A 24759-nucleotide genomic window follows, 5' to 3' on the forward strand; every position below is an offset into this window, starting at 1 on the left:
TCTCCCTTGATAACAGAATTTTTAGCAGACATCTGCTTGCCCAGAATGCAGACTGTCTTTCCCAGCCCTTATTGCTAGGTGTGACCATGCAACTAAGCTCTAGCATATGAAGGTGAGAGAAAAAGATGTGTACACCTCCTGGGTTCTGCCTTTACACAGGAGCGTGGCCACCCCTGCACCTTTTCCTCTTTTCACTGACTTGAATATGAATAAGGGCTCAAGGGGACAGAGCAGTTAGATAAAAGAGGTCTGGGGTTTTGAAAACATAGAGCCTACATATTGGTCAGAAGTGCTCATACCCAGTTATTATGAGTGTGTGAGAGAAAGATGCTGTTTAAGCCACTTTTATGCTGGTTTTCTGTCCTAGCAGTCAAATCTATAGCTTAAATGATACAGTTAGTCTATTGTTGAAAAGTGAAGTTTGCTCAAATGTTCAGATCATTTTTGCCTTATCTTTTGGGGTTTATCTTGCTTTGTAACATGGATTACGTCTTATGTGAGCAAATAAAAATATGTTCTTCCATTTATATAACTATTATGGTCATTCAAAAATTTGGGAACTATTTAAATAATCTCTGGAGAAGACTGAATTTTGGACTCTCTCTAATTAGTAAACCACCATCAAGAATAAATATACTAGTTCTTTAAAAAAAATCTAACCTCAAGTCTTTCCCTACATATTTTCCATCTTCACATCTCATTTGGTTTAAAGTGACCACTTCTTAGACTGTCTCCCTCCTCCAGATTTCTCTGAAATTTGTCTCTGAGAATCACTCTTAACCTTAACCAGCTGCCTTACCCCGAAGACCCACCCACGCCCTGTAAGTGTTGGTCATATGCCACGCGACCTTCTGACTCATTTTACTAATGTCTGCTCGTAATCTATTTGGTTTTCCTTTGATTTCAGTGGCTTCAATTTAATGATATATTTCATCATATTTATGAGAATTATTAGCTTAAAAGGGTAATATTTACATATACTACCAATGCAGTCTTCTCCAGCTGAGACTCCTAATAAATATATGTGTGGCTATCCTTAATGGCCAGAAATATCATTGGAAAACAAGAAAAAAATACATCTTGCAAAACAACAAATGCCTGCCAAGATTTATAGGTTTCAAGGAATGATAATTTATATCTAAAGCACAATGATATCTCTAGAGCACTATTTCATTACATTCTGAGGATCACTCTGATAGGCTCTGTTTTTGTTTTCAGTTTTTTCAAGACTTAGAACCTTGATTATATCCTGACCAAAAAAAAAAAAAATTCATGCTCATAGATTCAATGAAGGATTTGGTTCACTCATATGACCATCAGACAATGATCTGGTTAAAGTTCTCTAACTAAAATTTTATTAGCTTATATTCTATTTCACCTTTCCAAGCTCTAATCTTGACGCTGTCACCATGGCTGACAAATAGTTTTAAAGATACAGACAATTAAGCAAACTTTTTTCAGGCTCCGGCACCTAATGCTTTAGACACGAAAATGTGGCTTGCTGTCTCTCTAAAAAGCTTATCCATTTGAAACTAGTTGCGCCAGCATAAGGACTCGAGTAGCTGATTGGAACTCTTGTTGCTATTTTGAAAAACTTTATAAATGTTTGTTTCTATTTCATAAATGTAATAATAATCATAATAACTTTATAGATAAAAGGTCATTTTGTGCCATGCAGAAAATCTTTCGAATAGTTTATATATCTAATATTATTTTGTTTTTGTACTTTCATTCATTGTATGCATTTCACCCATAATTCCATCACCTCTTATAAAAATTATACAAGGTAAAATGTGAAAATCCTCTGCTTCTACCCTTTTAATTTCATTCTCTCAAAGTAACTGCTTTTAACAATTTTGTGCCTATTTAGCCATAATTTTGCATATTCTTGTTTCATCATATAGAGAGGTTTATACTCCTAACTATATATCATCTATCTATATACACATTTTGTCATATAAGGCTGAGATGTGCTATACATGTTGGTCTGTCATTGTCTTTTTCCAGATATACCAAATCATGAGCATCATTCAAAGTTAGTGCACATGACTCTCACTCCATCTTTTTAATGGCTGCATAGTGTTCCATACGACAGATAAACAATAATTAAGCAAATTCTTTAGCGATGGAAATTTGAGTTGTTTCCTTTCTTTGTCAGTAACATACAATACAATGAAGAACATCTCTCTATATATTTTTATGGGTTTGTTTTATTATTTCTTTTGGTAAACTTCTAAAATGGCTAATTGCCAATTTGAAGATATTTTAACACTCTTTCAATAACAAATAGAACAAAAATTCCTACACATTTTGATTTTAGAAACTTCTGTCATAGCCCCATTTTTCCAGAATTAATTCCAAATCTGAAATTTTGCGTTTAATCTGTTTATCACAAAGCCTCCCAAATGGGTCATAGAGTCAAAGCAAATGTTCCACCAGACAATGCCATAACACTTTAGAATGATGAAATGCTTAAAATAGAATATTTAAGTTAGAACTTGTAAATGAGATATAATTACCACTCTCACAATGCAATCATGCTATAGTGACATGTCCAAGAGCAAATTCTTTCCAGCATTCTTAGTATTGATATAAATGTCCAAGTGGTGAGCATATGTTTCTGGAATTTTTAATGTTTCTGTCGGCAGTTGGGTAGGGTTTGTCTTATTTTAAGGGAGCTATGTCATAGGTCAGTTAATACTGTCTTAAGTCATTATTGCATTCCCTCCAACAGATTTGATGGGATATATGGGCATTTCTGAAAAAGTGACCTGAGCATTCCAATCATAACAACTTCATGGAGCATTAACATTTAAATATAATTTATATAAGGAAGGAAGAGTTTGCCAGAAGCACAGAATACTCTGTAGGCATACAGTTTGAGCACATTGATCTTTGCTGTAAAAACTTTGACTTCACTTAAACTAACTTATGACATGTTACTGATCTAGTTTGTTAGCAAAACCACAGTTTATGGAAACCAGATTTCTTCACCACAAAGAGAGCTGGAGATTCTTTTTTTCCTCAGTGTAGATAGCCTCAATTGAACAGAGCTAAGCACATTAGCTTCGTGTTAGCAGAATTGCCATTATAGATTGATGTTGTATCAAGAGGGGCACAAGGATGTTACACTAAAGTGTCTGATCTGCAGGGCTTTTTCAACGCCAAGGGCCATGTTGTATTTACAGAAGAAATTCTACTTGTATTTACACCAGGATTATAGAGCACTACATTCTTGGAAGAATTTGGGGGAAATCTTTAAAGATAAGACAAACTTTGGTCAACAGTTCACTAGCTAAACTATGCTTCTTGTAGCTCCACTCTAATCCTTGCTTCTCTCATTTGGAAACTTCCTGAGGGAACATGACATCTACAGGATTAGCCAAAGGGGACTTGGTATAAAAAAATAATTTCAGCGACTGATCCTCTTTAGTCAAGAGTTAAAGAAAAGTTGATACATCTATTGACAGCGAATGTGCCAGGGTATCATTTAAAATAACATCAGCACATTTTGAGGGATGGAGGAAGTACTATTGCTTTTATATCCATAGAAGGATCATTTTTAATGTGTCATTTATACTACTTTTATTATGATGAAATATGCTTTTTAAAGGGAGAAAGCAACAAGCTGAAATAAATGATATCAAATTAAAAAATACCATGACTGTCTTTCTAAAAATTAGAGATCACTGTTCAGATGGGCCTTGAAGTGTGCACTGTTTGGTAGCTATTTAATTCCAACTGAAGAAAGTGACATCAATTCCGTCTTCAACACAATTCCAAAACAGAATGTTCGTAAACAATGATAAATATTATTAGTGAAATGGATAGATTATTATATTTTAATTTTTACATATTTTGATGGTTTCGCCGAGAAGATACTCTTTGAGTTATACAGCTACACTACATTACACTATCTCTTTAATCCTAGCAAAATAGTAAGTGATGAAAATAAGGATATTTACAAAATTCCAAAAACCAGATAATCTGTGCATGTGTCTTACCTTTCTTTTGCGAAGTCTGACTTGGTTATCTGCGGGTTCCTGGGTGGCCAGAGTTTCCTTTAAGTGTAAACACTGCATACCATCTCCTGAGTTGACCCTTGGAAGACTTTTGTTTTGATGTTCTGAGAAACCACTCTTCTCCAGGTCATTTTCAGCTAACATTCCCCTAGGGCAAGAAAGAGGCTGCAGAAGGCAGTTTCCAGAATCTGGTTTTAATAATGGCAGTCCTCTGTCTGTACAAGGAATAGCCAAGAACTCCTCTTGTACTACACTGCAGGTGTTTCTTTCATGTTCATCTTTAGGGAAGTCGGGTTTCCTTCGTTGCTGAGCAATTACAGCAGAATTAAGTAATTGCTTCTCAGGCACAATATCTTTCACATTCAAAGAATCACATGCATCTATTTTGGATGCATCTTTTATTTCACTTAAGTTTATATCATTGCAAAGCTCCAGGCCTTTACTTATAATGTCAACAACTTTTCTCTCCCCCTTTTCTTCTACTAGCACTAAATCAGCTCCACCAGCCGTTCCCCAGGAGTTATAAGAATCTTCGTTACTTTCCATGATGGACAGTGTCTTTACCAAGGAGCCTGCTCCTCTGACACTACATTGGTCTGATGTTTTATGCTCTTGGGTAGTTAAAATCTGTTTATCATCTGTAAGGTATAGATCGGAATCGGTATCCTCATCAGAAATGTGCACTAGTGTTTCCGTGCTGGCCTCCAGAGAAAAAAACTGATCTGCACCTTCGTGGCTGTCATTTTCATCTATGTCTTTTGAAATGTGACCCATTGGCCTCCCAGGAAAATCTCTCAGCTCTGATCCAGGACAGCAGTCTGGTAGTGAAACACACTTCTCTTTGCGGTCCACATTTAGAGTTGCATCTTTTTCCATACTTGCCTGCAAGCTGTCAGCTACTAGTCCATGATGACATGCTGCATTATAAGAATCAGAATTAAAAGGCTGTCCCATCCATTGGGTCACATGTTCTTCCCAGCTTCTCTTTCTGATAGCTGCAGACATGTCATCGTAGTTTAACAACAGATAGAGAGACACGTTCCATATGAGACTAGAGGAGATGGAGCTTCATGAATTATAACCTCAAATTCACTGATTGACGAAGAGAGTGAGTTTTGTCAGTTCACCACCTATTAAAAAATTTAAGAAAATATATAGTTCAGGATGTAGTTCTAAAGTCAAAACATATCATGGAAAAGAGAGAACTTTTAATCTGGGTTATGAAAGATTATGTAGAATTTTTTTTTTTTTTAAAGATTTTATTTTTTCCTTTTTCTCCCCAAAGCCCCCCGGTACATGGTCGTGTATTCTTCGTTGTGGGTTCTTCTAGTTGTAGCATGTGGGACGCTGCCTCAGCGTGGTCTGATGAGCAGTGCCATGTCCGCGCCCAGGATTCGAACTAACAAAACACTGGGCCGCCTGCAGCAGAGCGCGAACTTAACCACTCGGCCACGGGGCCAGCCCCTACGTAGAAGTTTTTATAAAGGTTCTGTTTAATAGCTTTAATAGTATTATTTCTTAATAGCCTAATATTAGAAGAAAATTTCACATTTAATATTTCTGGTAAAAAATCATTGACAATACTTTTAAGTGCAACTGAACTGGTTGATCTATCAATGAATAAAGATATAACTATCAAACATTTAAAACTCCACTAAGAAAATATTTGGATTGCAATATTTAATAAAGTTCACCGGAAGAAACTTGTTGCTCTAGCTTACATGCTTTGCTAAATTACTTTTGTGAACACAAGTCATTACCAAAGCCACGAGGGAACTGTTCATGCAAAAGTTGAGCTATAGAGATAGCACGTGTAATGCATTTGTGTGTGAAAGAACTAATACAGATTCCAAATTACCGGGATGTATTTACTACAGGGAGTGACTAAGAGACATGGAATAATCCAGTTTAGTTCATAACACATAATTCATGGATAAGAAAGCATAACACATGCATTTACAATGCCTCAGGATAAATACATTTCCATGCATTCTGTTACTACTACTACTACTAGCTAGCAAGTTAGTGTTAACGAAGCTCAGAGAAATTAAATAACTTGCCCAAGATTATACCATTGAGGAAGTAAGCCAAGATTCAGACTAAGCCCTGGTCCTAAGGCCTAGGCTGACAGCCAACAAACTTCACTGTCTCCATGGAATGACGGCCTACCTCCGCCCCTTCTTTCCACGTGTCTTTAGGATGTATAAAATCTAAACTCTTCAGGGAAGAGTTCCAGTGAGCCAAAAAGAAGATGTGAGCAAGATAACACAATTGGGACAATTCTTCAGAAATTTCAGTCTCATTCTCTTTGGCTCCAAAAGAGTTTAGTTTGTATACTTCTGTTAGAATTTGGCCATAAAAATTTATGTAAACAAGAAAACCAGGCATAAGATAAGGTCAGAATATAAACACATTCCAGGTATCCATCCTTTCGCCTTGAATTATTCAAATCCTTAGTTAAAGGAAGCAAATTCTATCAGTGTAAACTCAGTCTTATAAAAATGACTAACCTAAATGTCCTGTATTGAAACCAAATTACTGGACTATAAAAGAAAAATCCCATTCAAAGAGCAGACACTTCTAGTTTTTACTCCACACAAGAACCGTCAGCACATAACATGGGCTGGCTTATTGGTTTCAGCCATAAACAAGATTAACTACTGTGCCGGTTTGGGGTCACTTCAGTCTATTGAAAAGGACTCTGACTCCCCACCAAAAATTTCAAGGTATTTTGACCAAGCACTTGCCAGAAAGGTAAATATCCCCATCCTGTAAAGACCAGTGAAGTTGAGGAATGTACTAGAATTTGGTACCTCGGCCTGACCAAATATCTTTCTGGATACTGTTTGGTTCCCTCAAAGGTCTGTGACCATCTTTGAAAATGGTCAGCATTCACATTTTCCATGTTGGCATTCATTTTGCACTCAAAAGAAAATATAAAGTCCCTGAATTCCATGCATAAGTCATTATAGTGTGGGAGGCTGCGGAAAGTGGAAAAAACGCATAGATGCAGGCCAGAAAATTTCTGCTTTCATGGGCAGATTTGGGTTGTAATAGGGCGGTTCTGTTTTAGATGCTTTCTTTTCTTTATTTTTATCCAGTGTAGAAAGAGCACGGTAACTTAAGAAATGCCAAGTGGTGTTACTGTGTCATTCCTAAGCCACATTTACATTTAAGTTGAGACTGAATTCTGGTTTCATTTCTTTTACTAAGGAGAAATAGAGTTTTATTAACCCCTTGGGGAACAGATTACATAAAAATTTTGCCGTTAAGACCATACCATAATATTAATGAACTTATTTTACTCAACCTTGGCAAGTAGGTAAGTATTTTTATAATGTCAAGGAAGACAGTTCTACAAGTTGTGAGACAATCTAGCTACAAAGAGGGATTGTAAATTAGATAGACGCAACACAGCATTAACTCCTTCTGTTCTAACTTCTCATCTAGGTTCTTTGGACATTTTCAAATGATTCCTGTGAATGTACAGTGTCTTTATTTTTAGACATAAATCTCCTAATTATCATTATGACCATCACCACTACCTTTTGAGTACTCAGTCCATATCCTGTGATCTAATAGATGTTTAAAAACATTTATCTCTACGAGCTTTCTTATTCATACTTCCTATTTAAATTCTGATTTGTAAGATTTATGGTTAAAATCTGCCTCCAAGATCTAAAGGCTAAACAGAATATTAATAAAAAGAAACCTTGGATTATTGTCATTCGCATCTGAGCACATTGGTCTCATTTTCTAAATCATCTCAATTGACTAGAATCCATTCTATAAGATTGAAATGTCTTTGTAAAAGACCTGACTTTCCCTATGTGTCTCCTCACCAGGCAGCTTCATTTAAAATTATATTTCTAACTACTAACCACCTATTTTGCAAATTTCTATTACATTTTTTTTGGTAATCCCTTTATACAGTTTCATTCAGAATGAGCTCAGCTGCTCAGGACTTGGATGAAAGATCTGGAAAAGCATAGGTCATTCCAGGCTGTTGATTTTATGAAGTGTATTTCCATGGGGATTTTTTCTTTCTTAAATTCATGTATTCAAACAGCACTGTATTAATATTAAAAGATACTCAATGTACCTCTGATTATGAAACAATTCTGGAAAATATTTATGAAATGTCCAAATTCACTTTTTTTGATATTAGCGCGTAGGATGTTTAGACACAAATTGATTTAAAATTTATTGTTTGGGTTAATTTTGTAAGAGTTTACCGTCAACTGACGTAAGCGTTTTTTGGCATGCAGTATATATTTTAAAGTTAATCAAAACCAACAAGAATTGGAGACATTCTAGTTTGAGAATCACTGACCTCTGTTTGATATCAGTCATGCTCTCCTTTGCACTTGCTTCTGAAATAAACACATACCTTAAATTTGAACCTGGCAATTGTGCCTGGGAAGAAGAACCTGATGATAATCACTATTGTTGATGCTATAGCCTGGGAGAACATGGCGCAAATGAAATACTTGTGGCTAAAAATCAAGTGGGCAGTACTGTAGAACTGACAGCAATGCTGTCTTATCTTAATCATTTATTCAACAAGTGTTTATTTAGTGCCTAAGGGGCCATAGACACTCTGCTAAACATTGGGAATATAAACCTAAATAATATATTCTACCTTACCTAAAGGAGCTTATAATTTTAAGGGAGAAACTCATGTAAACAAAAATAATAAGTCCTCTCATGGCCATAAACACCATGGAAAGTTTAACACAAAACAGGGGGTCATCAATTCCTCTCTCCCTCCCTCCCTCCCTTCCTTCTTCCTTCCTTCCTTCTTTCCTTCTTTCCTTCTTGCTTGCTTTCTGTGAGTGGTGTCAGGGGTGGTGGACATGTTAGTTAGGGTTTCTAGGAGGAAATCCCTGAATGAGGCCCTCTGTGGTAAACCATATCCAGGTGAAATGGGAGTTGAGGTAGAGTTTCCTGCTCTATGGTTGAAGTCTTCCTTTCTTTCAGGCTTCAGATTCTTCCCATTCTAGAATCATCTCTTTGGGAAAGATAGCAGAGGCAACAATAAATTCCAGAGTATTACTTACAACTTTAAAATTCACTGGTCTCCTTGGAGGGAAACCACATTTCTCAGGAGTATCTCAGAGAAAATGGAGGGGAGACGTTTGTCAAAGAAAAAAATTTCAGAAAATTTCCCAGAACTAATGACCCAAGTCTTCAGGTTGAAGGGAATCAATAAAGTATGCAGTAATACAAGGAATAAAAATAGACTGCGCCAAGAAATAACTTTGCGAAATTTTAGAATTTTAGAGGTAAGCGAATGATCATAAAGGTTATCAGAGACAGAACAGAGAGTATTAAGCATCGGAAATCTGAATTATATTAGATTTCTCAATAGCAACACTGGAAATAAAACAGTCAAATGAAAGAAAATGTAATCATAGTACACTGCTTGGCTTAGCTGAGAAAATTTTATGTAGCCAAAATAATGCAAATAGTAAATAGTGACTTAATAAAAAAAAACTATGAAACAGCTATTTTTGGAGCACAGGATTTGTGGAGGATGGGGTTAGGGAGAGACGGTGGAGAGAATAGTTTCAGAGAGCTAACTCTTCGTTTTCTATAGTAGGAAGTTAACAGATAATGTCTAACTTGGAAAAAAAATAGTACAATCACGTTGTTTAGAAATGTGGAGGTAAACGTCAGGAGAAATAGCTAAAAACAATTTTAAATTATCATGATTATACGTGTCATTTGCTTGAGATAAAGAAAATTTTCTGAATCTCAGAAAGCATGTTAAATAATAATCTAAATTTTAATGTGTTCCAGAGCAGTAATTTTAACAAAGAGTTGATACATAAATATAGGTGTAGTTCCACTAAAATATGTCCAACGGGACCAAACTATTCCCTTCAGCCCTTCCCCTCTCACCCCATGACCCCCTCACAGTTACACATATTCCTGCCTCATACCTTAAGAGAAATAAAGGTGCCAGTTTGCATATTTATTTTGGGCCAAGGATGTCAGTACAGTTTTCCATGAGATTCTTAGGTGATTTCTCTTATGCCTTCCTTTCATCCCCCAACCCTTCTGGGAACTCCTGAAATTTGGGACAAGTATTCTTGGTAATCCTCTTCGCTCTAGTCTTTCTAAAATGTTATCTGAGTAAAAGTTTAAGATACAGAAATACGTAAATAGACTAAAATGAGTAAATGCATGAGAAAGCGGAATTCTCCATTGCACTATTCTCCAACTTCTCCTGGTCACGTCACTCACAGTATTTGGAAAGATGGCAACTTTTTTGATTCAACCCCTCAAATGTGCGTATCTTGTTTTATCCTTTCAGAACATAGATGACATATATAGATATACATATATACACATATATAAACACAAGTATGTATATATATATATATATATATATACATGCATCTGATTGACTCCTGAATCGTTTTTAAACATATTCACACAGATCTTGCTTATTTAATAGAAGAAAAAACAAAGACATAAGAATTCTGCCACTTTCTCTTTATTTTCCTACTTTTTCCTTAGATGGCCAGAATTACTTCTGGTTTTCCTTAGAGACTTCCTTCTTAATTACCTATCCCATGTTAAATATCTAGCTCATGTTCTCCTCTTACTACTGCTTTAAAGTATACATAAGTGTAATATCTACCACATAGCATGTACTCAGTCATTGTGGGAAGGAAGGGAAGACATAAGAGAGACGATCACTTTTTAATGAAAAGAAGATAAAACTCTCTAAAATGCACTCTTGCAAGAATAGAGAACCCATCTGAACCAAGAAAAAAACCTTCCTTCATTGGCCCACTTTGTTGCTAATATGATAAGCATCAAGTTGATGAGATAGAGAGATTGGGAATCTGTCCTTTAGTGATTTGAAACCTTAATGGATCTTAGCCCACTTTCAGGGAGTCACATTTGCACACAATAAGTGTTCCATTCACTTGAATTGAATTAGACAATTAGAACAGAATCAACAACACAGAAACAGACATGACCATAGCTTAATACAGTTCTTCAAATGTGCTCTCACTGACATCAAAGTAAATCTTCAATACAGTGAGGCCAAAGTAAAATTTGTTTTCTTGATGGAGCTGTCAAAGAACAAATCATCTAGCAAACAAAATGGTGCACATTTGGGCATCTTCTCACTGTCCCCCAGCTCAATGATAACATGAAGAGGAATGCTTCTCATTGTCAAACTGATGTTACATATTCAACATACTTAGACGCAGCAACACAGCCTAGGAAAGATATGATTCTTCCTAATTCCTTTATGTAAATGCATAAACAAATAGAAAATAAGATAACACATTTTTAAAAAGCATTCCTACGAGTCTAGTCAGGATAGCCAACTTTTACTAAAAAACCCTTAGCACTTTTTCTTTGAAATACTCTTGCTATTTCATCCAAGTTAGACAGGGCTAGAATTGGGCTGTGGGCGAGAGAGACCTTCAATAACAGGATGCAGGGATTTATCTCCGTATGATTTCATGCAGATTTCCTTTTTTTAGTGGTAATCTGTGTCTTAATCCTTCGCGCAATCATTATCCACCTACTTTTACATACTTTGTCAAATGTTGGAATTTACTCATTATGCCTCATTAGCTGTTGGTGGAAAAAACAAACTCCTGTTAAAATTCTTTATTGGTAAATTCCTTAACGACGCTTAAAATATTATATATGAAATAGCTTCCTAAATGTCTCAGCAGCCTAAATAGCAGCCTAAATGTCTCTAGGCTGTCTGGAAATCTTCAGAAATTTTAGTAAATTACAGAATAACCCATCTATAATGAACTAAGTCAGTGGAATAAGTAGTACATCACTTTTTCCGAGAGACACATCCAGGCTTCCATCATTTTTGGTCTTTAGAAGAAAAATGAAGAAGTAGGCACTCAACTTAAAAATATTCTTTTAACATTTACCTACTTAAATATATATATATATTTCAGCTTTACTGAGCTTAGAAAACTTTTTCTCATTCTTAGCTCTCAGAGTCAAAGCTATTGCAAGGATGAGACATTTTGAAAGTGAACTCAGTCAATACAGTACAAGTCCGCTCATCAGAAAAGAGCAGGGTGTTACAAGATTGCAAGTTATTATTTCTGTGGTGCCCTATTTTTACCTCCAGCTTCCCACTATTTCGTGGAGCCTTAGTAGTTTCTAATTTTCCTGCAGGCAGGAACCCAGATGCTGCAGTGTTTGACTTACCACCACTTTATAACTCAGGTCAGCCAGGTTTGCAGATTCTCTTAACGTTTTCTTAAATAACCCACATGTAATTTGAGGAAATCTTGGAACATTCTACCATATTTGCCTGATATCATCACTAAGACTTTTCTGGGGATAATTGGTTTCCAAGAAATCCCAGAATTAACACAGTCATGAGGGACAATATTGCATCTTGGATGCATTATTTTCTAGATATCTGTATTCTCTTTGGGTTTTATGTTTTGTTTTTTAAAAAGTACACAGTCTTCTCAATAATAGAGTTCCATCCTATACAGAATCCTTTGAGTATTTAGAACTACAGTGTATCTTAGATATTTCTGCAAATAAATTCATTAATGAAGTCATTTTTTTGCCTTGATATCTCTTTTCTACAGAATCCTTTATAATCAAAGAAAAGTATTGCCTTTGCTCTGAACTTGTTTCACTTAGGATTTTTCATGCAACAGGAAAAAGCTTAGATCTGGATTTGATATCAAGAGTTTGGCTGCCTTTTTTTCTTTTTTTTGGATGGCAAAGCAGTATGATTGAAATGTGGTTTTGCCTTATTATAAAAAGATATTTCCATTCAACAAGGGACACAGATGATAAAGCTTTATCATCAGCATGGCGAGATGTAGCTTTGCTTTAAGTGGCCACTTCCTATTTTTAGCTTTGCTATCATTTCCAAGAACACTCTAATGGTAGACACAGTAACAACCAAATGCAAATAAGAGATGTAGATACATCAACACATGTGCTTGGATAGCTAGGTGACAGCAAGATACTGAGATTTCAGTCATTCAATAAGTACAACTTTCACTGAAATTAGGAGCATGAAATTCTTGGGAACTTAGCCACTTCTGTTAGGTTGGTATCCTACCAGGGGCTGATGACTCTGATAACAACTTTTGTCTTCTCTATTTAATATCTGTAATTGTCATCTTGCCATCTCTGGACATACATATCAACTTGATTTTATTACCAAGTGTTCTTCTATATACCCAAGTAATAGTAGGTGCATCAGAAAGTTTTTATGATCATGATAATAGTAACAGTAAAAAAAGCTTCCATTTGTTAAGCATTTACTGCAGGCCAGGTACTGTATTTTGTGTTTTACTTACACAATCCCCTTTAGTAATAATACTCACAAATACTCTATGAGACAGGTACGATTTTGGCAGGACTAAGTAACTAGCTCAATGTCCACACCTATTGGTGGGTAGGGATTATTGTCTCCAATTTTTGTGACGGCATGATGTCTGTTAAAGAACCATTTTTTTTCTGGTGATTTGGGTTAGTTATCTAAGTTTTGTGTTCCTCAGTTTTCTCACTTCTGCAATGGGGATAATGGAAATTGTTGAGGGAAAAATAATGATATTGAGCTAAAATAATAATAGCCAGCCCTGCTGGTCTAGTGGTTAAGGTTCGACACTATATCCAGTTCATTTCCCCGTCAGAGAACCACACCACCCATCTGTCAGTTGTCATACTGTGGTGGCCGCATGTTGCTGTGATGCTGAAAGCTAAGCCACTGGGATTTCAAATACCAGCAGGGTCACCCATGGTGGACAGGTTTCAGCAGAGCTTCCAGACTAAGACAGACTAGGAAAAAGGACTTGGCCACCCACTTCCAAAAAAATGGGCATGAAAACCTTGTAAACAGCAGCGGAACATTGTCTGATATAGCCCTGGAAGATGAGAGGATGGTGCCAAAAGAGCGGGCAGGGTTCTTCTCCATTGTCCGCAGGGTCACTAGAAGTTGGAATTGATGGTACTAACAAAAATAATGATAATAATGAGCTAATAACATATGTAGAACACTTAATCCATGGCATATTGCAAGAATTTACCAGATGCTAAGCGATATGATGATAAAGAGGGTGACAACTCCTTTAGTTGTTGATGGATCTTAGCTGCAGAATTCATGGCTAAGTATGAGCTGGAACTATTGCTTGTAAGCCCATGTTATTGCAATATGATGAGCGACTTGGCCAAAATGTGAAACGCCATGATTCTTTCTTTCCTGACTAATTGACCTCTCATTTTTTTAAACAAAGATTTGTTTGTTATTCTGTATGCAAAACAATTTGCACATATAAAATCTCATCTGATGCTCAAAATGACCTGGTGATATAAATATTTTCATTATCTTCCCTACTTTACCAATAAAAAGCAGAAGCTCAAAGTAGTTGTGGGGCGTGGTTCAAATCACAGAGCATCAAGTGGCAGAGATGCGGCTCAGAGCCAGTTTTCTGACTCTGCCTGGGAGCTTCTCAGTACACCACCCCATTTAAATTGTGGAAAATTCACTAGTGCTCTGCTCTCACTGGCCGCGTGTAACTTTTAATTTCCAACTATTTCTGGATGCTCATGCTACTTTCTGGTTCTTAATGAACTTGTAATGTCATCTTAGGAGAGTATTGTTAACCTCTGGCCTCAGGCTCTGATGACTCTTGCCAACCTCTTTTTTTTCTTTCCCCCTTTAAAAATTATGGCTCTATCATTACAAGATGTCTAGAAAATTAAGAAAGGCCCACAATGCCCACTCTTCAACACTGATTCTCCTTTCCTTTCTTTCTTTTTTCCTTCCTATTTACTCCACAAACACTTATTGACTTTCAGATATTGACAACACCTGACATGCCAGGTGTATTGCTAATTGCTGGGAATAGAAACTCTAAGTGAATTTCTAAATTTGTTCTCTGATCTTCCTACTTCCTTTCTGTCTCATTTCCATTAAGAGAACTGATTTTCTTTTTGAATTATTTGAATTGAATTATTAAAACATTTCGTTCATTCATTCTAGTATAAAAACCTTTTCACACGTACAACTAGCTACAATTTTTTTTTCTACCCATCTGTCTTAACTATTGAGCAAGTTCATATGCACACAGTTTGCATTGCCTTTCAGGGTTTTTTTTGCATCAGAGTCCCTGTTCAATCTTTTCAAGTTCACTTATAAACTCTATAATCCACTGAATCAAAATCAACAATCTTTTTTTAACTAGATCTCAAGACCCACACTTCACCTTTATTCTCACTTCCTTGAAACCTAATCCCATCTATTTCTCAAAACTCTATGAACGGAATAGCAGTCTAATGCCAAACAGAACCATAGAAGTCAGTGTTGCATTTAGACATCCACACCAAAGTCAAACTGGAGTCAGGCTTCTCTGTAAACCTGTTTAGTTGAGGTCATGCACATATAGGGCATATCATTCATGTGGGGAAGGAGGCGCGATATTCACGCCACTTCCTTCAAATCTGGAGGTTTTTACTTTTCCCTCATCCTCTTTAACTTCTCATGTCTTAATTTCTTGACATGGCTCTATTTTGATAATAACATTTTCTAAGCCTGATCTGGGTCACCTCTAATTGGAACTTCGCTGTCCTGTAATGATTTCTACAGAGAGATTCTCATTGGAAGATAATACTGGCACCAATTCATTCATTCTCCAAGAAGAAACAAATAAGATGGAAACAAAAGATAAATTTTGAATGTCCCAATTTAGATTCATTTGAAGCCTATAAGACGGAATCCTCTAGAAGTAAGATTAAACCATGCCTAAAGTACTTGTAGTGAGGTGTACGGTATGCACAGGTTTGGATGGAGCCAGAAATACTCTCCTTGTTTATCATAATGTCCTTAACAAAAAAAAAATAAATGGATGCCCTCTCTTTCACGCAGCCCTCTAGTAGTCATGCAGTCAGCTATATAGGCATCTGCTTTACTGCATTTATTCCTCATTCCAATAAAGAGGACTGTGGTGACACTGGAAGTGTTGAATAGCATATCTTTTAAGTGTTAATAACATCAGGAAATTTCATCTGGTTCATAAAAATGGAAAAAAAGTATTAAGACACACATTCTCTCTAAAGAAATGTCATGTCCTAGAAATGACATATATTAATTTTATGAGACAGTCTCTTGGAAAGTGCAGGGTTTCAGCGTGCATAGCAACATATATTGTCATACCTGAAGTATGATGCAGATGAAAGAGCCAACTCTCCCGTTTTACGCTGCACTGGTCAGACGTTTACTTACACGCTGTACCAGATTCTATAGTCTACAACCAAAGGACTTTGCAGAAGGTTCAGAGTAGATATATGAGTCAATTAAAGGATTGAAAATAAGCTGTAGAAGAGAAGCTGACAGGAAGTGGGCTTATTTGGCCTAGAAGCATACACTTATGTTTTCATATGTCCAGTTAGGCTTTTCGTATTTCCACTGAGGAAAAAACCCAGAGAAGTGGAAACAAGTTGCAGCAATAGAGATTTGGGTTAGATAATAGAAAGCAAGTCTGGGTACATGAGACTTAAATTGATTCCCTGGGGGTGTAGTAAAATCTCCTCTGGATGTCACCCGTTGGGGTAGGTTCATTATGTTACTATTTGAATACAAGGATATGAATCAGACAAGCTCTTTTCTAGCCCTATGTTTTTAAGAAACATCCGTTTAAAGTTAATATAATTATTAGCATATGGATTGATTCTGTTTGCATAATCATAAAATGTTATAAGGTCACAAACAAGTTATTCCTTTAAAGTATTTGTGGAAGGCATACAACATCTTTTTAAGAAAACTTTTGCATTTGGGAAAATTTCATTACTTAGTAAATTTGATTCTTTTTTAAAAGCATGATTTTTTTTCCACACTGCAACACTAGTGGCAGCTTTAGCCTTTTTTTTGTTTTTAAAGAGGAACTCCAATTTTCTGTCTAAAAGTAGCCTTCTGCTGGACATGTTCATACTTTATTCTGCATAATTATTATTTGACAGCAAAGCGATGTAATATAAAGATATCTGAATATGAAACGTGGTACTGTGGCTCCACTGTCATCTCGTCCACTAGCTAGTGGTGTGACCTTGGACAGGTCACTTTTGAATGTCATTCCTTAGCTCCCTTGTGGCAACCTCACGAGTGTTAAAAGAGTGATATCTTGTGTTCTTTCCTTCTTTGAAATTCTACTGAGGGATTTTATTAAATGGTAATTTAGATAAGCTAGTATTTTATTTTTCACATATTTAAAAATAGATTCTTTTTTATCATATTTAAAAGTCAACAAGATAAATTGTTAGTGAGTAGTTAAAAATCATCGATATAGTTATTCTAGCATAGAATTTAAGAATAACTAGCTAATCCAGCAAATGGTCACCTTGTACTATGTAAAAATATAATGAAAACACTTGATTTCTTATGATCCAAATGTCAAATAGTTCTCATCTTTCATTAAGTAAATTTCCTGTTCATCTGATAGATTTAGAAATATACATGAATATTTGTTCCTTTCACATACCATAAAATAATGATTTTTCATTCTAAATATTCAGAAGTATAATATAACAGTATGTTATGCATTAAAAGTCCATGCTATTTCAGTAATTAGTAAATTTCTTTCCTTATACATTGCACACTTACATATCTAAGATGCCTTAAAGAGACTATAGCCCCGTGGAAATGCAATTTAATGATTATCTGAATTATGAACACATGATCAGTTTTCCATACGATCGTAGTGATTTCCGGCTGCCTTAAAATAGTAATAATGAATGTCATTGTCACTGAGATTTACTTCAATTATTGAAAACTATTCACAGAAAATATGTCCTGAGCAGTGACTCCAGGAATGTTAATATAAATTAAATCTAATTCTGGGACTTAAATTTTTGAAAATCAGATTCAATCCTATTTAGGATAGAAATAATTTCCGAAATTTTATGTGTGTACTTTTTTTTCCTAGTAAAACTTTTAAGCTGCACATTAGCAGCTTGACCTGTGGTTGAAAACTGGTGTGGAGAAATGTTGAGGAATCCAATCTTCATATTTTAAATGAGGCACAAAATATCCTTTGGAGGTTCATTATTAAGAAAAGTCACTCTAGTCCTGTCTAGTCTCCCTGTTGGCAAAAGAAGGGGAGATAAAAATAATTCATTTACACCTCACGCTTTTGTGTGAGAATATGTATTTGTTTCATCTTATGCCATGTAGTAGGAAACCTGGTCTTTTAGCTCTATTCATAAATAAGAACAAAAAAGGATCAAAATAAAAATCTTAGTTTATGGAGGAAAAGACTAAAATCTCTATGGAGCCTATTTTAGAACTGACATTTTGCTAAAACAATTTGACTGACAGTCTTCTACTTACTAAAACACTTTCCACCTCTGATTTCATGGCTTGGCTCTAAAACCTAGGAAATCACCACTCAGTGCAAGATGCTAACGTTTCTCTCGATCTTTCTGCCTCTTCAAAGATTGTTTCCAAGTAGAAAGATAGATAGTCCACAGCGTCTTACCTAGAGATCGAGGAGCTGAAACTCCAAGGCATGACATTGTTCAACACTCAGGCTAGGAGAGAAGTCCGTCCCCGTTAGTTTCTCCAAAATATAAGTTCACATTTCGTGGTTGAGATCATTGCTCTATTCTAAGCAGTTTTACGCAGTGTGTGATTCTAACAAAAACAGCCTCTGCAGCTGGAGGGAGCCTTCGCTAAAGCAGGAGTCTGTCAAGGCGTTCCTAGTGACTTCTGTCTACTAAATTCAGACTGATGTTTTGCGAAAGGGGCCTCCACCACCAGGCCCAGATTGCCTGCAAGCATTTCCTGCCTCTGAGTAGTGTGCATGTGAGAAAGACTGCACGATGCGGAGGGGAGGGGGAGAGAGCAGAGCCCGCCCGGGCGTTTTAGGAGTTCTGATTTTACACAGAACTGAAGTGAGTTTGTCAAAGCTCTTGAGATGATTAGCTGGAGAGTCATAAAGTTGTAGAGCTTTTTCTATCCCACGCTGCTTATGAAAAAAATAAAAAAGGAAAGAAAACATAGTTCTCTTCCCTCATATACAACTTTTCCACTCTGTTAAGTGGATATACACAACTTAATCAAAATACCTTTGCAGTTCTCATTTCAAAAGATCTTTCAAGAAAGTAAGATGAATTTTAATACCATAATTCTTCTAAACTTGCAAACCTTTTTTAGACTACTTACAATTTTAAATGCTGCAGCCTGACATATCCTACCTGAGAGATCTGTAAGTAACATCCCAAGAATCCAGTAAATAGAACACTTTCTTCAAGAGCTCTCCAATCCCAAGAATCCTTCCCAGAAGCAAGTAGTCTGTGTCTTGGCATATGCAGCATTACCTCTAGTCAGAATCCTCCAGTTACACAAATCCAGTGCTGGAAAAGCAGAAGACAGACTCCATCTTGATCTTATTACGGTCTTGCTGACATTAACCACTTGCAACCGCTTCCATCTAGCATGACAGAGTCCCTGAATCACGTCTCTAAAGCAGTTCACAGTATCTGCATCCTCCGGCTGACACAAATTTCGTGAACTATCATCTGTTTATCTTTTCTTCTTTCTTGTGCCTCCCCTGAATGACTTCCTCCTAGCTGCTCCAGGCTGGGAAATTGGACTACCATTTGGTTTTGATTAAAACCAGACAGCCAGCTCTGGAGAATTTAGGGAATAAGCTAATGGAAATTGCGAGTATGGCTTTAATTAGTGCATCAATTAATAATAGATGTTAGCTCGTCTTATAATAAGATGACACAAATATAAACACAGAGGAAGCTCAAGTGGTTTCAGGAAAGAAGTTACACCAATTCTCATTTCTTTATGACCCAAAATTCTCCTTAGGGAAAGTGGAAGGAAAGAAGAGAGATGTGGCCTTGGGACATCCAGGTTGTGGATAGGCGTGTGGAGCCGGCTTGGTTGTTTATATGAGAGAAACAGGAAACAGCATCTCTGAGTTTAATTATCTTGCTTGGTTGAAATTGCTCAGTATGTCTCCCTTCTACTTTATTTACAATCAATAGATTCTCTTACTATTTATGACTTAAGCATTTTCTTCAGTGATTAGTAATTGGATTAATCTGATTATTAGGTCTGTGTGTGCCTGGCAAATTTCAAGGGATTTCCAATAATGGGAGGCATAAGTACAATTCCAATTTCAATATGAGAAATGAGTGACATATAAAGAGGTACAAGAAATATTAAACCAATTAGCCCTAAGATCCATCCTGTACATCTCTGAAATTTTAAGTAGTTTTTATCATTCACTTTTATTCTCAGTTGGCTCTATTTTTATAAAGGCTGACAGATACCTGGATATTACCTAGCCATCTTTTTACTACTCCCTGAGAATATTGGGTAAGTAATAACACAAAGAAATATGATGTTACAGCTACTATTTCTTTTCTTATTGGCTAATTAAAATCTTTCAAAATTAACGCAAAGCATGGACTATGAGAGAAATATTAAATGGCAAGAATAGCATATTGCACATGGATTTGAAGATGAGAAGCATTCAAATAAAAACATGTGGGCAGAAGAAATTTTTAAGAGTTTATATCAAAACATTACTGATTAAAAAATAAGCATTTAGATGCCTTTTATTTAACCTTTAACCATACGGCAAGAAGGAAGTCCATGCTTTCATAAATTCTTTAAAAAGTTATTTATATTCATATCTAAAATACTTCCACTGACACTATGCCCAATTAATCTTCCCAACAATCTTTGTGTGTATTCTTATTTTGCTTTTACAGATAAAGTATTAGAAATTTATGGAAGTAATTTTCTCACAATCAAATGATGGAAAGTGGCCAAGTCCACATTGGAACCCAGATTTTCTAACTCTACATTTTGTGCTTTTCCCCTCCCTATCAGAGTTCAGCTGCCTCTCTTGTCTCCCAATTAGTTGCTGTGTGAAATTGGGAGGGCTTCTGAAACTGAGTTTCACATTCCTCTTTAAAAATGGGGACAATTCCACATAACTTGCAGATTGGAAAGCAAGATCAACTTTATACACGCATATATTTATAAATTTATATTTATTTCCCTTAGGAAAACAGTGGAGCAGAATGGAATGAGAACTGATGTCAGTTCTTTCCTAAAATAACTTGCGTATCTCTATCTCCATCTCTATCTCTATCTCTGCCTCTAGTATATAGTGGGCGCTCAATAAATATTAACACTCTGTTAATTCTTCTCAGCTGGAGTCTCCTCATGAGTTCTATAATCCCGCCTTATATAATTTAGCCTTGTTTTTGTTTACATTGGCCTGAGGAAATAACAAAACTCTATTCACATACATTTATAAATGCCTTTTTAGATATCTAGACACTCTTATTGGTAATTTTCTCCTTAATGTGCTCTTCCCTAAACAAATAAGAATTCATCCTTATTCTATTATTAGAGGATTACTTCCCAAATCTTTAATTACTCATTTATTTTTCATCCTTCATTTACCTGGCTCCAAACAAACCTCAGGACTTATATCCTCATGAAGTCTTTACCAAATACGAGTATAAAGGTAATTAAGGAGATAATTTCCTAAATATTTAACATAGTGTCAGGCACATAGAAAGGGTCCAAAATGTTTGGCCCCTTCTCCTTTCTACTTCTAAATCTGAATACATACTCCCTTAAGTGCCTATTGCTCTAGACTAGATCAGCTAAGAAAATACGGTATAGAGGCAGTTACAAAGTTGAAAACAAAGTATCAGGATAGGAGTCTGGCTCCAAAACCAACAAGCATGATGACCCAGTGCAAGTTGCTTAACCTGTGTAAGCCTCCGCTTTAGCCTCTGGATCAAAAATTTTTTTAAAATTAGAGATGATAGTCTATGTCAAGCCAATGGTATTCACTGCTAACTAGAATTATTTTTTACTATTTAAATTATTGTTCTTTTCCATGTCTACATCTGTCTTCTGTGATGACGTTTTAAAGAATCTGGTTATTGAACTCAGCATTAAATGTATGCATTTGCAATAATTTTATTGGTGGAGCAATTATATACTTTTCTTTTAAGAAAAGAAAGTGGTAAAATGAGGATTAAAACTTATTGTGAAGATCAACTTTCTTCCCACCTCCTATGATCTAAATAATAACATCGCCTGTGATTGACAAGTCAATCCCCAGTCGTCTTCAGGAAATTTGAATCTGGGCTTTTTTAAAAGAATTATTCAATGAGTCTAATGTAATCCAACAAAATTTTGACTGTAAAGTGAGACCTATCTTTTGAAAAGAATGTCCTACTCTTTATAAATTGATTAGTGAACATCATTAATTCCACACCCACATTTAACATTTGTGATATTGTGAATGTAAGTAGGCTTTTATTCTGTCCATTTTGATAAAGAAACAGTATCATAAGAGTAGTGAACTTAAAATTATAAAGAGAATGAAGGCCTTTAAAGCACTTTTGAAGCGTCCACACATGTACGGTTAGTGGAATAAACGTAGGAGCACTTTGTCTATGAAAACTGATCCTCCAAAAATCTGTATTTAACAACTTTGCTTGCAGCTTGTTGGAGTTACCACGTATATGTCAAAACAATAAAAATAGAATGCACTTAGGATTTCTGGTTAACGTTTTCAGTAGTTTTTAGATGTACTTTCTTCCAATAGATTCATTTCAATAGACATACACCCGTGTAGAAAAAAAAAATGCAAGTTTTTAGTTTGTATTTAATAATCTGCATGTGCATTATTCGCTGTTTTAATCAACTTTGTCAAACTTTTGACACTCTACTTTCACTAGACATTTATTATTCACCCAGTGTATTCATTATAGGAACACAATTAAGTTTGATGTTGAACTAACAAAAGGATCAAAAGCATATAAATTTTCCAAAACCAATTGTAACTGCTTCTTAGATTATTATGTTTATTGCTTCCTTTCATTGAAAATGATTACAACCCAAGAATAACTTTGGAAAAAAAAGTATCTTGATAAATTTCAAATAGCTTTGAAAACGTAAACTTTCCATGTAGCAGAAAAATTATCTTGGCACAGAAGTAAGAGTATATATGATCCTAGAAACTGATGCATGTTCCTGCCTGTTCAATAGGGCCAGGATACTCTTAGAAGCATGAAGACTCCAAGCCATATAAGACTCATTTTAGAGAGGTCTGATGTGCCCAGCCAGTAGAAGCTGAGGTTGTTTCTATGTCACACTATGAAAACTTAAGCCAACATCACCATGTGGCACATTTCAGCATCTTTGCTAAGCGCTGTTGTAATATTCTCTGAAATTATCATTTCATGGCTAAAAAATATCCTTGCGTCTTCAGTCTACTCAAAAGTGCTCCTTCTTCACTTTTGATTTAGAGCCCACACTCTCTCTAGTGTCTTTTACAGTTCTTTCAAGTGGGGCCGCACATGGTCTCTTACACCATCTGTTCACCTGGGGAAAGTGGTAAAAAACCTATGACCAGACTCCTCAATGCCAGTCCAGATTCCTTCTCCTTAGTAAAATCTCTGCTCCAATTAAGTCTCTGCCCTTTCAGAGTCATTCTACCTGACTCCTTCTCCCGTACTCTACCATAGAGGCTTGTGTATGTTAATTTCTGTTAAAATACAAGTATTCCTTTAGTCTTTTTCTCTTTAACATGGAATCACTGGAGGACCTCAGTATACATACAAAGTGAGCATACTTAATACCCATCCACACATTCGGGTGACGTTTACTGACTATTTACTATACTCACAGTACTGTTCTACGCACTTGGGATATATCACTAACCACAACCAGACAAAAACCAAAAGAACTTTGCCCTCAAGAAGCTTAAATAGGAGCTAGGGGGTTGGTAATCAACACTAAACGTTATAAATATGTAAATTGTCTAGTAGATAGATAATTACCAGGGAAAATAGAAAGTGCACAGCATGATAAAGAGTATGAGGAGCAAGGGTTGAGGGGCAACCATGTTACAGAATTAAATAAGAGATACTAGGGTAGGTCTCCCAGGGGGACTTTTTAGTACAGATTTTAAAAGGGTGAGAGAGACGACCATATAGATATCTGGACATTGCAGAGTTCCAGCAGAGTAAACAAGGTCCCAAGGATGAGAGTGCCTGGTAGTCTCCAAAAAGAGCAAGGGGATCCGTGTGGCCCTGATGGAAGGAGAAAGGGCTAGAGGACTAGACGACGCACTCAGGGAGGGAAGGAGGAAGGGGTTAGGGCGTGTCTGGTAGGGACTTTGGCTTTGACTCTGAGTGATGAGTGGAGCCCTTGTAAAGTTTTGAGCAGAGGAGCGGCAAGGTCTGCTTTACATTTTAATAGGGTTACTCTGGCTGCTGTGTTAATAGCAGGCTGAAAGGAATTAAGGGCCAAAGCAAGGAGACTGGGTAGGGAGGTCACTATGGTAATCCAGGTGAGAGACACGCAGGGTGGCTCAGAGGGAGGCGATGAGAAAGGTCAGATGTGAACTTCCTTTTTGGTGTTTAGCGCCAAGAGTGCTTCCTGAAGAATGAAATTTGCTATGCAAGAGGAAAAGGAAAGTCAAAAAAGCTTCTTGAGCAACTCAAGGAGGGAGCTGCCATCAACTAAAAGAGAAGCTTGGAGGTGAAGTGAGATTTGCGTGGTAGAGAGCAGGATTTTAGTTTTGGACACATTGCATTGGCGATGTCTGTTAAACATTTCTAATAGAAATGTCAAGGTGGCAGTTGCATATATGAATTCAAGTTTGGAAGAGAGGTTTCGGCTGGAGAAATCAATTTGGGAGTGAAACATATAGCGGCAATT

The 24759-nt window shown here is 36.2% G+C and overlaps 1 protein-coding gene across 2 annotated transcripts in view; it reads right to left on the reverse strand.

The window, feature by feature from the left end:
• DLC1 (DLC1 Rho GTPase activating protein) overlaps nucleotides 1–18825 on the reverse strand; it is a 392892-nt gene extending 374067 nt beyond the window's left edge. Inside the window, exons 1-3 of one of the 2 annotated variants that reach the window (XM_046648469.1) lie at nucleotides 18524–18825; nucleotides 16207–16365; nucleotides 4005–5152 (exon numbers count right to left, since the gene is read on the reverse strand). In XM_046648469.1, coding sequence (XP_046504425.1) covers nucleotides 4005–5027 — 1023 coding nt within the window. In that variant the 5' untranslated portion in view covers nucleotides 5028–5152; nucleotides 16207–16365; nucleotides 18524–18825. The remainder of the gene's footprint in view (nucleotides 1–4004; nucleotides 5153–16206; nucleotides 16366–18523) is intronic. The other variant, XM_046648468.1, reaches the window with a different exon arrangement.
• Nucleotides 18826–24759: the final 5934 nt, after the last annotated feature.

The sequence above is a fragment of the Equus quagga genome, chromosome 22 (assembly GCF_021613505.1).
Source record: "Equus quagga isolate Etosha38 chromosome 22, UCLA_HA_Equagga_1.0, whole genome shotgun sequence".
Lineage (NCBI taxonomy): Eukaryota > Metazoa > Chordata > Mammalia > Perissodactyla > Equidae > Equus > Equus quagga.